At 37.5% G+C, this 14,170-nt stretch overlaps 1 protein-coding gene across 3 annotated transcripts; it reads right to left on the bottom strand.

Annotated features, from left to right (window-relative positions):
* Positions 1-475: 475 nt before the first annotated feature.
* Positions 476-12,356, bottom strand: LOC128531938 (plasma membrane calcium-transporting ATPase 1-like). 3 transcript variants are annotated; one of them, XM_053506130.1, is made up of 20 exons: positions 12,018-12,356; positions 9,858-10,055; positions 8,708-8,965; positions 8,361-8,486; positions 7,880-8,092; positions 6,842-6,877; positions 6,009-6,158; positions 5,698-5,912; positions 4,974-5,216; positions 4,499-4,740; positions 4,020-4,257; positions 3,697-3,876; positions 3,352-3,439; positions 3,159-3,265; positions 2,780-2,971; positions 2,461-2,674; positions 2,051-2,262; positions 1,806-1,913; positions 1,536-1,724; positions 476-1,340 (listed from the first exon to the last, which is right to left on the bottom strand). In XM_053506130.1, exons 1-20 carry the CDS (start codon positions 12,205-12,207, stop codon positions 1,014-1,016), a joined length of 3,726 nt encoding a protein of 1,241 aa, XP_053362105.1. In that variant the 5' UTR covers positions 12,208-12,356; the 3' UTR covers positions 476-1,013. The 3 variants fall into 3 exon arrangements, with proteins under 3 accessions (XP_053362105.1, XP_053362107.1, XP_053362106.1); XM_053506132.1 differs by having other exon boundaries at positions 4,974-5,093; XM_053506131.1 differs by having other exon boundaries at positions 6,842-6,874.
* Positions 12,357-14,170: the final 1,814 nt, after the last annotated feature.

The raw sequence follows: 14,170 nt of genomic DNA, 5'->3' as shown, positions 1-14,170 counted from the left end.
TCAACCACACCCCCTCACTAAGATAAAGGTTTTTGTACTTTCCTTACCCAAAGTTGCTCTAAGAAGTTTTCTAAATCACTTTTAGTCTAAGACTCCCAGCTAGGACATTTTAGGCTAAGATAGGAGCTCTATGAAAGAATTCTAAGAAGCTTTGTGAATACGGGCCCAAGTGTATTTTAGGGTCTCCTCTGGGAAGGTAAATGTAGTCCCAGGGTTTTTTGGATCTCTCTGTGCTCCTCTGGACAAGTCATTTATTGTTTATGTTTTATGATTTTCATAGATACCCTGGAAACAAAGTATTTAAAAACCAAACAAATTATAAAGTCCGGTCTCCGATGAAATACACAGACAGAAAATGCTCCATTTCACAAAAACGCCCAGTATCCTTTTCTGTGGACCCAGATTCGTTCAAATATGATGTTGACTTCTTGTTTTTTTTACATTTTCTTTTACAAAATCACATAAAACTCACACCCACATTTGATTTTTTTTAATCCACATGAAAATGACATCCAGACACATTGGTCAGTTTTCTGACAAGTAGATTAACAGGCCAACTCCTTACTAAATAAATATAATCAAATTGTTTAGATGGTTTTAAAAAATTGACAATATTCACCGAAACCCTAAATAAGCATTCAATAGTTTTGTTAAATATGGGTTAAACAAGCACTGCACTATTAATTTACTTAATAGACTACATATGCACCAGAACACTATATAATACAAGCATTGCAGCTTCAGGCTTCATTATGGGTTTCTGTACAATTTTATGAACTGGAATGCAGAGCTGCTATATATCTGGGGAAAATGTTCAACTGAGGAGTAAAAGGCACACCCCAATTACACCAGGCAGTGATTAGGTAAATGAAAGTTTCTAGGGATTTGAATCCTGGAATGTGTTACTTGAAGAAATCACTGTCACTTGACCTCCTGGTTGTGCTCAATGTCAACATGGCCATAGTATGTTTGGTATAGATGTGATCTTAGCAGGGTTTCTAGATGGAGCGAAATCACAGTGATGTCTCCAGACTGTGCATAGGACTACCAGGAGTTTGAGGAGTATAGTCCTTGTAGTGATGATTTGTTCTGGTGTTGGCAGAATGATTGTTCTGGTTAGGTGAAGATGCACCAGAAGGAATGCCTGAAGGTACAAAACTGCGTTTTGCTGATCTGTCTTCCTCAGACTCTGTTTCATCAATCAGGGGGATGGCCAGATCAGAGTCTTCAATGCGGAACTCTGGGTGGGTCATGAAGTTGTGGATGGAGCTTCGTGATTCTGGAGTCTCCAAGCCTTCATATGGGGACAAGGCTTCCCGGAAAGCATTCACCACACGGATCTGTTTTATTATCATCATTATTATTTTTAAATAATAAAAAAAGAAGAATGCAGATTTTAATAATCTATGTAACACATACTGCAGAAATAAACTGCTAAAAAATGAAGGGACACATACGAAGAAGTGCATTTTATCTTGATTAGAAAAGAAAAATAATTATCACTATGTTGTTTTGGTGGCACAGCTGTCACTTACTTGTGTCTGGATTCTGTTGAGACCCCTGCACCAGAGGACCTGCCCTCTTCTCAATTCCATCTCAGCATGGTCAATTTCATCCAAGGATTCCATGTCCTCCAGTTCCTCCTCTGGAATCTCCTCCTTCTGGGTACCATGTCCAGCAGTCTTCAGGAACTTAAGCCGACTTGTGGGAATGGTAGTTATCAGCTGTGTAGTGGTATCACAAAGAATGATAAAACCCTCCAAAAAACAACAACAAAGAAGCAAAGAAAGTGTCTTTAAGCTCACCTGCCCCCATATAAGGCATCCAAAGCCAAGAAAGACACACCAAAGCCACTGCTCAATACTAAGACCTACACAGCTGAAGGGCTTTCCACCAAATTGCACAATCACAATCTAAATAAACAAAAAAACATGAAATGTAGGATGAATAATGATTTATTGAAAAATATAGGAAAAAGTAACTATATTCCCTAGCCCAAGTGTGGTCACTCTAAATAAACTATATTTCTACAATATTACTCTTACTTTACCTGTATAACAAATGTGCCAAGAACAATAGAACAGAAGATCAGGTTATTAAAGATGCCATCAAACACATTCCTCTCGCCATGGATCTTGCGAGCGTTGAACTCATTGAACAGTTGCATCATGACAAAGGTGTTAAAGACAATTGTATAATGTTCTGAAGGAGGGGCGTGTAAAGGAGCATTCCTGCCGCTGTCAATGTCAAAGATCTTCTCACCTGTTAAATAAACAAGTTACTGATAAATTGTAACCCAAAATATCTACATTTGTATAAAAAAAAAATCCTTTTAGGCCTTCATTTTATTTCATGTTGCAGTTTTTACATTAAGAGGTTCAGTTCATTCTTGCTTATTAATATAGGCTTTTAACACTGTTAAAACAGCTACTACCAAACTAATACAAATGCACTTCTCACCAGCAAACAATAGAGTAAAGATGATAGTGAGCTGGTATACAGCATGACCCAAAATGTTTTTCATCATTGTTCTAGAGATAAGGGGCTTGTTGCGACCGTAGGGTTTCCTCAGCAGTAAAGCCTCAGTGGGCGGTTCGGTAGCCAGAGCTAGCGATGCAAATGTGTCCATGATCAGATTTACCCACAACATCTGGACTGCCTTTAGTGGAGAGTCCTGTGAGGTGGAGCAGAAACTTTAAACTCTGCCATCTTCATAAAAATGACATCTAAAAGAAGATATAGATATATTCTAATAGATCAGTTTTGAGGAAACACTGACCTGTGTGATACAGGCACCAGTGAATGCCACGATTACGGCCACTACATTGACTGTCAGTTGAAATTGCAGGAATTTTGAGATGCTGTCATAGACATTTCGCCCCCACATCACAGCTTTCACTATGCTGGTGAAGTTGTCGTCTGTCAAGATAATATCCGAGGCCTCTTTGGCCACATCTGTTCCAGCAATGCCCTAAAGAAATGTAACAAAACAACATGACAAATAACTCACATTAGTCCTGTCTCAACATCCATCACAGATTGTACAGCGTTCTGTTTATTTGTAATGATTAATTGTTATATTTATTTAAGTAATTTCTTTTTTTTTCTATCCCTTATTTAAATTTTTTATAGTTGTTTAACAGTTTTAAAACACAAACCATAGCAAAGCCAACATCAGCTTTCTTCAAGGCAGGGCCATCATTTGTTCCATCTCCCGTTACGGCTACTACTTGTCTTTGCTCTATAGCTGTGCTATCGATTATACCTGAGATGATAAATTACAGAGAAGAGTTACATCTATATGTATAAATGGGATAGAGCTTGCCGTATCAAACCCCACTGGTTTCTCACCTTTTACTAATGTATGCTTATCAGTTGGAGAGGATCTTGCCAGCACACGCAATTTAGGCCAAATCTTGTCAAGACGCTCTTGCTCAATCTGAATGAAGGACAGATAGTATAATATCACAACAGACGGACAACAAAACCATACTTTTTTTCGGAGCTGCTTATTTTATATACGTCACAGTTTATTGGGATAAATATGCAAATAACTTCTTAGATTTCTTAGGCATCTTAGCGTCAACTCATTTATACACATTGTTAAAGGTATACATTATAATAGAATTTAATGGATGCTAAAGTAATTTCAACCATTTGTTTTTCAAATATGTATGTACATTGTAAAGAACTTGCCTCTCCTAGTTCATTGCGTATTCGCCTGTTAAATTCTTTGCCTTCAAGGCACAGGAAATCATCTCCAGGATGAAGGATGCCACATTTATTGGCAATAGCACGAGCAGTGTTAATGTTGTCCCCAGTGACCATACGTACTGTGATTCCTGCCCGCTGACATTTCTTTATGGAATCAGGGACCTAAGGCAGTAAAAGCATTTAGGTTAATAACTAAAAACATATAATTATATACATACATAGTAACAAGAATTTAAAATTGGATCCATTTAAAATGGTAGAAATGTATCATTTTAAATGGTAAAGAGACTCAGGTAAGTGCTCACTTCTGGCCGTACAGGATCTTCAATGCCAACGACACAGATACAAGTGAGCCCTGTAAGGATGTCAGCCTCATTGTCCCAGTCTGGCTCCCCTTCTGAAGTAGGAAAGTCCCTGTAGGCCAGACAAATTGTCCTCAAACCCTCTAAAGCCATGGGCTCAATCACCTGTTTCAGCAGGTCGTCTCGATCTCTAGATTTAAAGATCTTGGAATCCCCTCTAGCCGTTAGAATTTTACAACATCTGCAAACAAGCAGCAAATCCTAGGTGAAGTGATCATATACATACAGTATTTATTTCCTTGTGCGCTGTATGTCATGTTTTTTTTACAGTATATAAAGTCACTGTTATGAGAGGAAATAATGATATACTAGCCCTCTAAGAAGTTGTTTAAGATGTAACAATAAATGTTTTGATTTACATTTGTATTCATCCATAGTACTGGCACCACATTTGTTTTCCAAAATGTTAAGTGAAAACCTACTTCTTCAGGAGAATTTCAGAGGCTCCTTTGCTGAACATTCGGTAACTTCCATCAAAATGTTTCAGCACTGTGCTCATGGATTTTCTCACAGAGTTGAAGGTGTATACTTTAAAAAGCCTTTCTTCTGGATATTCTTTGCGGATGATTTGGTAGTCTCTGCCCAGGTCAAGTGTAAACCCCAGCAAGGCACATTCAGTTTTGTTCCCCACCTGACGAGGTTGGCCACCTTCCTTCTCAGGTGGCTAAAATGTATACGAACAGAAGCAAAAATGTAAAGGAGGCCCAAGTTAACACATACTTGAAGCAGATTGCAGATTTCACAATATAATAGATTGTGAAGATTTAATTGAAGTTTATTTATTAGAATGGAAATTAAACAAATAAAACATCAAACTCACTGATCAACTTTTAGGTTAAACTTTAATACTTTTCAAGAGAACATTGTATGCAGTCTGTACAAGCCATGATTACTCACCATGATCTTAGTAGTATATGCACAGTTAACACTAATGCCAATGATCAGCAGATCCAAGATCTTGCTGTGAATAAGATCAGCTTCAGGTACCCTCCTGTAGTGTCTGTCTCCCACATAAACCTGCACCACAGTCATTCTGTTCATGGTTAATGTGCCCGTCTTATCTGAGCAGATGGCAGTGGCATTGCCCATAGTTTCACACGCATCCAAGTGTCTGACCAAGTTGTTATCATTCATCATTTTCTAAAAGACCAAATTAGACCAAACAGTTACAATAAGAAGACCGACCACAATAACCAAATAAATGGACAATCATAGTACAAGTTCATATTTGTGGCCTTTTACAAGTAAATGCATAATAATCATACACTATTTGGGTGAAATGCAATGGATACCTGACCATCACACCCATTTGTAGGAATTTTTAATCTGTTGCCAGAATGTTAGAATCACACAATTGTATAGGATGTAGATTTGTGCTGTAGCATTACAATTTCCCTTCTTTTAATGCCACTCAACAGCAGTGCTTCACCTCGTCAATGCTCATGGCAAATCTACAGAGCCATGCCTCAAAATCTAATTGAAAGCTTTCCCAGTGAAGTGGAAATTGTTACAAAGAAAGGGATACATGTGGAATGGGATGTTCAAAAATTGCTAAGTGTTATGGTCGGGTATCCATAAATCTTTGGTCATATCTATATTTGCTCTCTTTTCTGAATCCTACTTTGACAGAGTATGCTAATGCAATGGTGACAGCGAGAGGAAGTCCCTCTGGCACAGCAACAACCAACACAGTGACGCCAATGATGAAAAACTTGACAAAAAACTGGATATAGACGGGGGTGCAGTCTTTAATCCATGGCAGCCCTTGGATACAGAAAGTGTCCACCAAAAAGAGCACCACCAAGATGATTACTGTGATGGCGGACATGAAAAGCCCTGGTAAATAAAACAAGTGAACTTTTTAAAACACAAACGTACAATTCAAGTGTATAAAGTATAATTCAACTATCTACAGCACCAGGTATTTCTAACCTGCTTTTCCAATTTGCACAGCTAGTTTAGTGAGCTTTCCTTGAAGTACAGATTTTTCTTTCTTCGGCAGACTAGATTTCTTTTTGTTCTCAACCACTGTCCCATCCTCACTGCTGAGAAGCTGACCTTCAGCACCTACTCCATCTTTATCTGCACAGCCAAAAGAAGCAGCAGTGATGATATCGGTTAGTACCATCAAACACAGTTTCTGACAAGATGTGTGTTTTGTTTTTGGGTTTTTTTTTGGCCAATAGAGTTGCTTGAGGGGACACCATGTTTGCCTTGCTCCCACTTAGTTTAACATACTACAAATAACTGAAGCAAGTTCACATCTGCTTTATTTCACCATCAAGCTCATATTTGTAAAATGATTACTCAAACCTGGGCACAGTTTATGAAGAGAATTCAAACTATCATTTGAGTTTTAAGCACATATAACCACATCTTACCAGCTATGGGGTTTTTGCATTTGTAATTCAATAAGTCAAATCAATAATTCAGCATATACTGCATGTGCGTGTTTATACTGCTATACAATAAGTGGGGTTAAAACAACAACAAATAAATAATAATAAAAATGTGTTGTACCATAAATGGTCGCAGTAAGCTACTTGTTATGATCACTATAAAAAGGTAAGTTCCATGTGGCCCAAAGGTCACTGATGCATTATGTGTCTAGGGCAAGAAATAGACACAAACACTCAAATGGCACAGTACAGCATAGGTAACCATGCAGCCAAGGCAGCTTTTGCAACTGGCTTTTAGGTTTATGCATGCAGGTATAGGAGGATTTCCTTTATCATTAGATGTTTTTGTAAAAGTAAAGTACTTACCCTTGCATTTATCGGACGCATCTTGATGGTTGTCTGCTGGAGAAAAGCAAGAGATTTACAAGAGATTTTTTTAATGAAAGTCTAGATTTTGTTAAGTAACTTTTAATTGCTTTTCTGTATTGCATTGTATTATTGTTATTTATGATTACTTGTAAAATTCGGCTGCACATTGAACCATTAATTTTATACAATATCAAACCCTTAAAGACAGCAAGCAGATGTGTGGTGGGCATTTTGACACACTAGAAAGAGCTGTTACCCATGTTGGTAAAAATGAACATTATCTTGTGTGACTTCCGTTCACAGTTTGTAGACCTGGCAATTACATCCATATGTGAGCTTTCCACAAACTGCGGTCACAATGTTTAAAGAATACAATTGTATGGGATGTGTAGGCATGCTGTAGTACAGTCTTATAAATTCCCTTTCACTAAAACTGAAGGGACCAGCCCAAACCAGTTCCAGCATGACAATGCCCCTGTGCACAAAGTAAAGTCCATGAGAACATAGCTTGCCAAGGTTGGTGTACAAAAAAGAGTTTCCTGCACAGAATCCTGAGCTTAACCCCATACATCATACATCTTTGCCTGGCATCGCTAACGCTCTTGCAGCTAAATGGGCAAATTATCACACCCATGCTTTATTGGAATACATTTGCAAAAGAGTTATAACAGCAAACCATTAAAAGGAGAATGAATAAAGAATGGGATGTTCATTAAGTACTTATTTATGGTAAGGGGTCTACAGATTTTAGCAATATAGTATGTTTATCACTTGTTTATATATTATTTACAGTACTAACATCCCAGAGATAAATAGTGTTTGGAGATGTACACGCAAGTGTATAAAGTGCATACAATGTAAGCACAGGTAATGAACTAAATTAGATAGTGTACATGGGGCAATCTCTCTTCACACTAGATCATGCAATAAGTCATTCAGGGATTTGATAAGCAGACAAGCATTACATATCTTAGCAGCCTCCTTAATATAGTCATTGAAGAAAGTGAAAGTTTAAGCTTCTGTCTAAATTCATACTTTTTTTGCCCTTCTTTCCTCTCTTCTCCTTTTTTTGCCTTTCCTTTTCTTTCTTCTTTTCCTCCTTCTCCCTTTTCTTTCTCTCCTTTTCATCTTTTTCATCATGTCCTTCATCATCTCCTGTACCAAGGAGAGTGAAGATGATACCAGTCTGGGAATTCAAGCCAACTGCGGTGACCAACATCCTTCCAGAGCCTTCCATAACATGAGTACCTGAAGCAATAAGACAGCAGATGTAAGCCATTGAATACAACACTTATTTAATGGTTTGGAATACCCTCTTTTACATTATCAGATAATAATGTAATGCCACATAAAATATTAATATATTCTGATATTTATATGCATCTGTCCATCCATTCATTCAGGTATTTGTTCTTAACAAAGAGCTACTGTTTTCCGGTTGTACTACTGGGTCTCATGCAACGCTATTTTTTTCAAAGCAAATATTGAAAATGGCTACATTCCAAGCATTCAAAACCTGAGAGTAGCATGGGATCCTTGTCCAGAGCCTTTCTGACATGGTCCGATTCTCCTGTGAGAGAGCTCTCGTCAACTTTAAGATCATTTCCTTGGATTAGAACGCCGTCAGCAGGAAGGAGGTCACCTGAAAGCATACAGCACAGGCCAGATGGCCAGGCGTCAGACAAAACATACAAAAACATTACTTTATTAACCAAAATAAAATCTTTTAATCTGCCAAAATAGAACAAGGGGCATGAGAGGCAAGACAAACTGCCCAGGCTTTGATAAGGAAATAGCAAAAACATAATTTTTCACTTGCTGTCACTTTGAAAACATCATTGAGGTGCAGGTGAGGGATTTTACCATATTTTACTTGAATGATGTCTCCAACAACAATCTCGACCACAGGAATCTGAATAACTTGACCTCCTCGCACCACTGTGAACTTTTGCTCCTGTTCGATGCGATTCTGCAAGCCACGGAACTGCTTTTCTTTGCTCCAGTCATTAAAGGCTGTGACGACCACCACGCAGACGACTGATAAAAGGATGGCGGCACCCTCTATCCATCCTGTCTCTGCCTCACTTTCATCCTCTACTCCTCCTGCAATTCTTCCACATGCTACCACAGAAAACAAGATTGAAAGCATTGCTGCAGAGCATGCAAACTTCTGTTTAACAAGTATCATTACAGTGGACTTTTATGCCACCATATATGAAAATTCACGTTTTCATGAGTGTCTAAAAAATATACACTTGTTTCAGATATGGACTGGAAAAATTAATACACAATATATGGTCTGAAAAGGATACGATTTGCCCAAGGTTAATATAATACAAGGTTTGGATAATTTTTTCTACATTTTAGAACAATACTAGGGATTTAAAACTATGAAATAATTTGTATGGCATTAGGTAATTAAGTAACAACAACAATATTCAGTCATTATTTTAAGCCACAACAGTCAGCTGTTGCCCTGCGATGGATTGGCACCCTATACAGGGTGTACTCCGCCTCATGCCCTAAGCCTCCTGGGATAGGCTCCAGGTCCCCGCGACCCTGAATAAAGGATAAAGCGGTATAGAAGATGAGTGAGTAAGTGAGTCAGCTGTTCTGGAACAGTTCTGGCAAAAACAGAATTGTAAAGTGCTTTTGCAAAACCCATCAAGCACCATGATGAAACTGGCTCTTATGAAGACCATTCCAGGAGAGCAAAACCACTTGCTCCAAAATTCAAAAAGGAAGAAAAACGTACCATTGCTGCAGAGGGGAAGTTCATTTAGAGTTACCAGCCTCAGAAATAGCCAATTAACAAATAGCACTTAAGATTAGAGCTGTTATGAAGGTTTTTACAGAGCATGAGTAGCTTCTGTATTATTTTGGATGCATTCAGCATTGTTTTTGCAATGTAGAAATAAAAATAATAAATCTAGTAAAACCATGGGATTAGAAGGTGTGTCCAAACTTTTGACTGATTGTGTAGTTCTGATGTGCTTAAAATGCCTGTGCTCACTTTCTCTTTCAGCATCTGGAGGTCTGTAGAAGGAAAGGCCTAAGGATATCATGGCTGCAACTTCCAAAATAATTAGTGTCACATCTTGCAGTGCTTCCCACACTAACTGAAGAAATGTTTTGGGCTTTTTCGGAGGTATGAAATTTTTTCCAAAATTTTCTTTTCGTCTGGCAAGGTCATCAGCATTTATGCTCAGCCCTAAAAATGAAAAGAAGAAATGGCATTCAATCACAAATTTTCATAATCGATTCTTGAAATATAATTTTATATACACAAGAAACATTAGTTGATAACAGTCTGTGGAATCCCAAATTATAAGTGATGCATAACAACAGGCCAATCTGTTCTCTATATTAGACAAACTATTTCCTATTAAGTACAGTTTATTTCCTTCCATGATTAGTATAATCAAAGGAAGATATTTTCACTCATGTTCTGGCAAGAAATAACCGACATATTTTAACACAAATATTGAAAATGATTAGCAAGTAAAACTTGCTAAAAGCTAAAAAATTTTGAAAAGTTTAATATGACATGCAACTACACAATGCTCTTTGCAATTTCTTTAAATGCTCACACGACATTTAACTAATTAAAATGTTTGTATTTTTTTTTTTGCACGACACAGATCTGGTCACTCTCGCCATACGCCCCCCCTGAGATGCCTTAAAAACCTGGCAGGAGAATTTACAATTGACTGTCTGGCCCCTGGGGATGCAAAAGTCGAGCATGCATTTAGACGAGCTATTGACCTTCGTCTATACTGCTTAATCCTGTATACAGGGTCGCAGGGGGCTTGGAGCCAATAAGACTTGAGGCAGGGTACATCCTGAACAGGGTGCCAATCCATCGCAGGGCACATACATACTCATTTACATACTACAGGGAAAATTGGGAATGCCAATTAGCCTAATTTGCATGTCTTTGGATTATGGGAGGAAACCAGAGTACCTGGAGAAAACCCACCAAGCACGGGGAAAACATGCAAACTCCGTACATACTGTACAAAAGGCGGGAATTGAATCTGGCCAGAATCGAACCCAGACATTAGAGGTGCAAGCCTCCATGCCACCTTAAACCTAAATATTTTATTATAATTACTCTATTCTTAAAAATTTTAATGTTTGGAGTTATATTTGTTTTAATTAATACAAGTGAATGTAATTAAATTTATTTTAGTTTGCAAAATGAAAGAGTATTAATGTGAGCAATTTAAGCTTTGAAGTAGAGGGTTTTAAGAAAGGCCGTCATCCATGTTCTCTTTTGTGTACCCTGAGAAAACCATTAAAATGTAAACAGCATTTCCAGCATAGTGACAGTTCATTGTCGCATGAAGCTGAATTAGGAAACTGCTCCAGAATTCCCCTTTAAAGGCAAGAGTGCATAACTGAAACTAAACCAAATTTCCCAGGGTTTGTCTTGCATATTGTTTCTACAAGCCACTGTACAAGACTAAAATAGTTTTTTTTTTTTACATCTACTGTAGCAATGCTACCAGGACACAAATAACATTTTCAGGCTAAGCTTTTCTTCCATGTGACTACATAAACAGCAGTGATTGCTAACGCCACACATCACCAAGCAAGGATATAAACTGCTGAATTAAATTCGCATGAAATAGCAGCCTTGGGTAGTACATGGCAGAAATCAGTAGATCCTAGGGAGTATTTTAGGAGTTGCTACATTACAGACACCAAGTTAGTCAAATTTAAGAAAAATCTAAAAGCAAAAATCTAAATAACTTTATAAGTCGAATGCTTTTAAATTATGAAGTTATTTTATAAGAAAAATAACTTAAGGACTCATGTTGAGGAAACAGTTGTTATACTTAATGGCTTCCTAGTTTAATCAGTGATACAGAAAACCACAAGTAAGTTTTCGATATGATCTTAATTAAAAGTGGTAAGCCTGCTGCTTGTTTTTGTGTACCATCCAGAAACAGACTTTACAGAAATAGTGCAGTGCTACAAAGGACCTCCCCGTAGCTGCTCAAACATCAGATTCACCAAAAATCAGAGGGGAACATGTGACCTAAACCTCCCACTGCAATTAAATCCATGACGAACACTTTCCGGTGCATTGAAAAGTAGTGTAGCACCAATAGAAACCAATGCTTTAGCACGCCTGAAAAACTTGAATACAAAAGTAGCTCATAGTTACCATCTGTGGGTGACGATTTTAATTGGGAGCACAGTCCTTGGACATCGCCATAACTCTCCTGGATTCTTTGTAATCCTTCGGTCCCTCTGAGTTCCATGAGCGATCGAAGCTCTTGAAGTGTGCAACCAAAATCAGCATCGTGGTTGGCATCTGCCTTGTACTTGGAACCACGGCGAGTGTTTTGGGCCATTTCTTCTCTGAAGAAGTAGAGTATTCAGCAAAAACCCTCAAAATTACCCATAAACCACTAATAAATTAGGTGAGCAGCATAAAAACAGCTACTGTATGTCCTTTGGATGCAACTGTCTATGTTTTCTCATCTTGGATTAATAAGGTCGATTGAAGATACAGGTTGATTCAAGCCACTTTGAGCTACATCTGAAAAAGAGAATAAAAACTGTTATTGGCATGTTAGGGTTATGACTTCTGTATCAGAACTATATCAGAGATCAGGCCAAGATCTAAACTAACTCGGTGTCATTTTAAATTCTACTACACATCTGTTACAAATCAAATAATGATTTCTGACTGCTGGTAAACTTCCTTGAGCACTGTTAAAAGCCAGTGACAGGTCACAGTTCTGTCACAAATGCCAACAGAGATGACTCTATGATTACTCAAAGAGGGGAATCATACCAACTGTATGTCCCCTATCTTTATAGGCGACATGAACAAGTGTGTGAAGTGACAGTTGGCTTTTCCGGCAGTGCTTCAGAGATGAGATCTGCCAAGACCATTTAAGACTGAAGGGATAAATTCGGTTCTGTTATGTAAAACAAGACTTTGTCCTATAAATTATTGCCTATAGGCAATACATGCAAAACAGATCAAAAGGCAAAGTTCTATTTTAAAGTAAATACATGAACAAAACAGGCATCAATGTGTTGCAGTAATGTGTAGATAAATATGATATGAAGAGAAGCTAGTTTATAATAACGCTGAGGTTAAGAAGGGCACTATTCCTACAGAACAACATTACCTATTGCTCATCATAACATTCATACATTTGACTCCTAACATAAATTAAAAATCAAAAAACCCACATAATCCATACTCACCAAATAAACCGAACACTTGTCTCTAGAGACAAAAAGGATAATGTCCAGTGTACTTACATAGTAGCTTCACTTCCATTTCTGAAGCAACACTACGGAAAGATTACCGCTAAGCTGTGAGCAGCTTCGAACACCTACGTAGACAAGGCTTTTCCTCGAAAACTCATGACTGATCAGCTTTGCACATTTGAACAGTGAAACACCATTCATACACCCAATATATAGTCCATTGCCTTGATGAAAATCATTTGACCTTCATCATGCCAGCTTGAATAGCACAGCTCTCATCAAAGGAACAGGCTTGCTAAATGATTACCACAGGAAAGCCTCTTGGTTAATCTAATTAGGCAATCTGTGGCTGTAGTGAGTTGCGGAACTACAGTCAACACGGCAGGTGAGATGCAGAGTATAACAAGGAATTCATAATTTACACTCTTTTACTTGCATGCACACACTTGGACATAATGACTGTTCATTTGTTCATGGACGAGTTACACTGGAGTAGCCAGGCAACTGCTTACAGCACAAGAGTTTACAGTCCTTTTTTTTTTTTTTTTTTGCTTGATGCATTAAAGTGAAATGTAAATGGACATTTTGTATTATTTTAGGGGTTACTTATTATTCAATTCTACACTCTCTTTGTAATTAAAGAAATGTAAAAATACCTTAATTAATTAATTAAAAGTGTTGTAATTAGATAACAGTTATAAAATGTATATATAAACTAAAACTACAGTATTACTATATTATTTTTATTACTACTGTAAATAAGAATTGGCGTAAAAAGAGAGTTTTATACACTTTATAATAAAACCAGAAACATTTCCCCATACAAATGAAGACAATATTAACTTAGTGTTATATAATTTTTATTTTGATATTTTTAAAATATCAGACATATGACACAGAACTCTCCATAAATTTATTCCTGTAAACACGCGGTTTGTTCCCTTACTCTGAGCAGATAATTTAAATGTCAAAAGTGGCAAAATTTACAACAGAGTGACAGCTCTGGGTAAGCACGTCTCTTGGGACAGAATGGACAAACTGATTTCAATGAATGAACTCAGCTCAAAGGCAAGAGGGCATAAAATAGAG

Source organism: Clarias gariepinus, chromosome 10, assembly GCF_024256425.1.
Source record: "Clarias gariepinus isolate MV-2021 ecotype Netherlands chromosome 10, CGAR_prim_01v2, whole genome shotgun sequence".
Taxonomy (NCBI): Eukaryota; Metazoa; Chordata; class Actinopteri; order Siluriformes; family Clariidae; genus Clarias; species Clarias gariepinus.
This window is presented reverse-complemented; position numbering and strand designations above follow the sequence as displayed.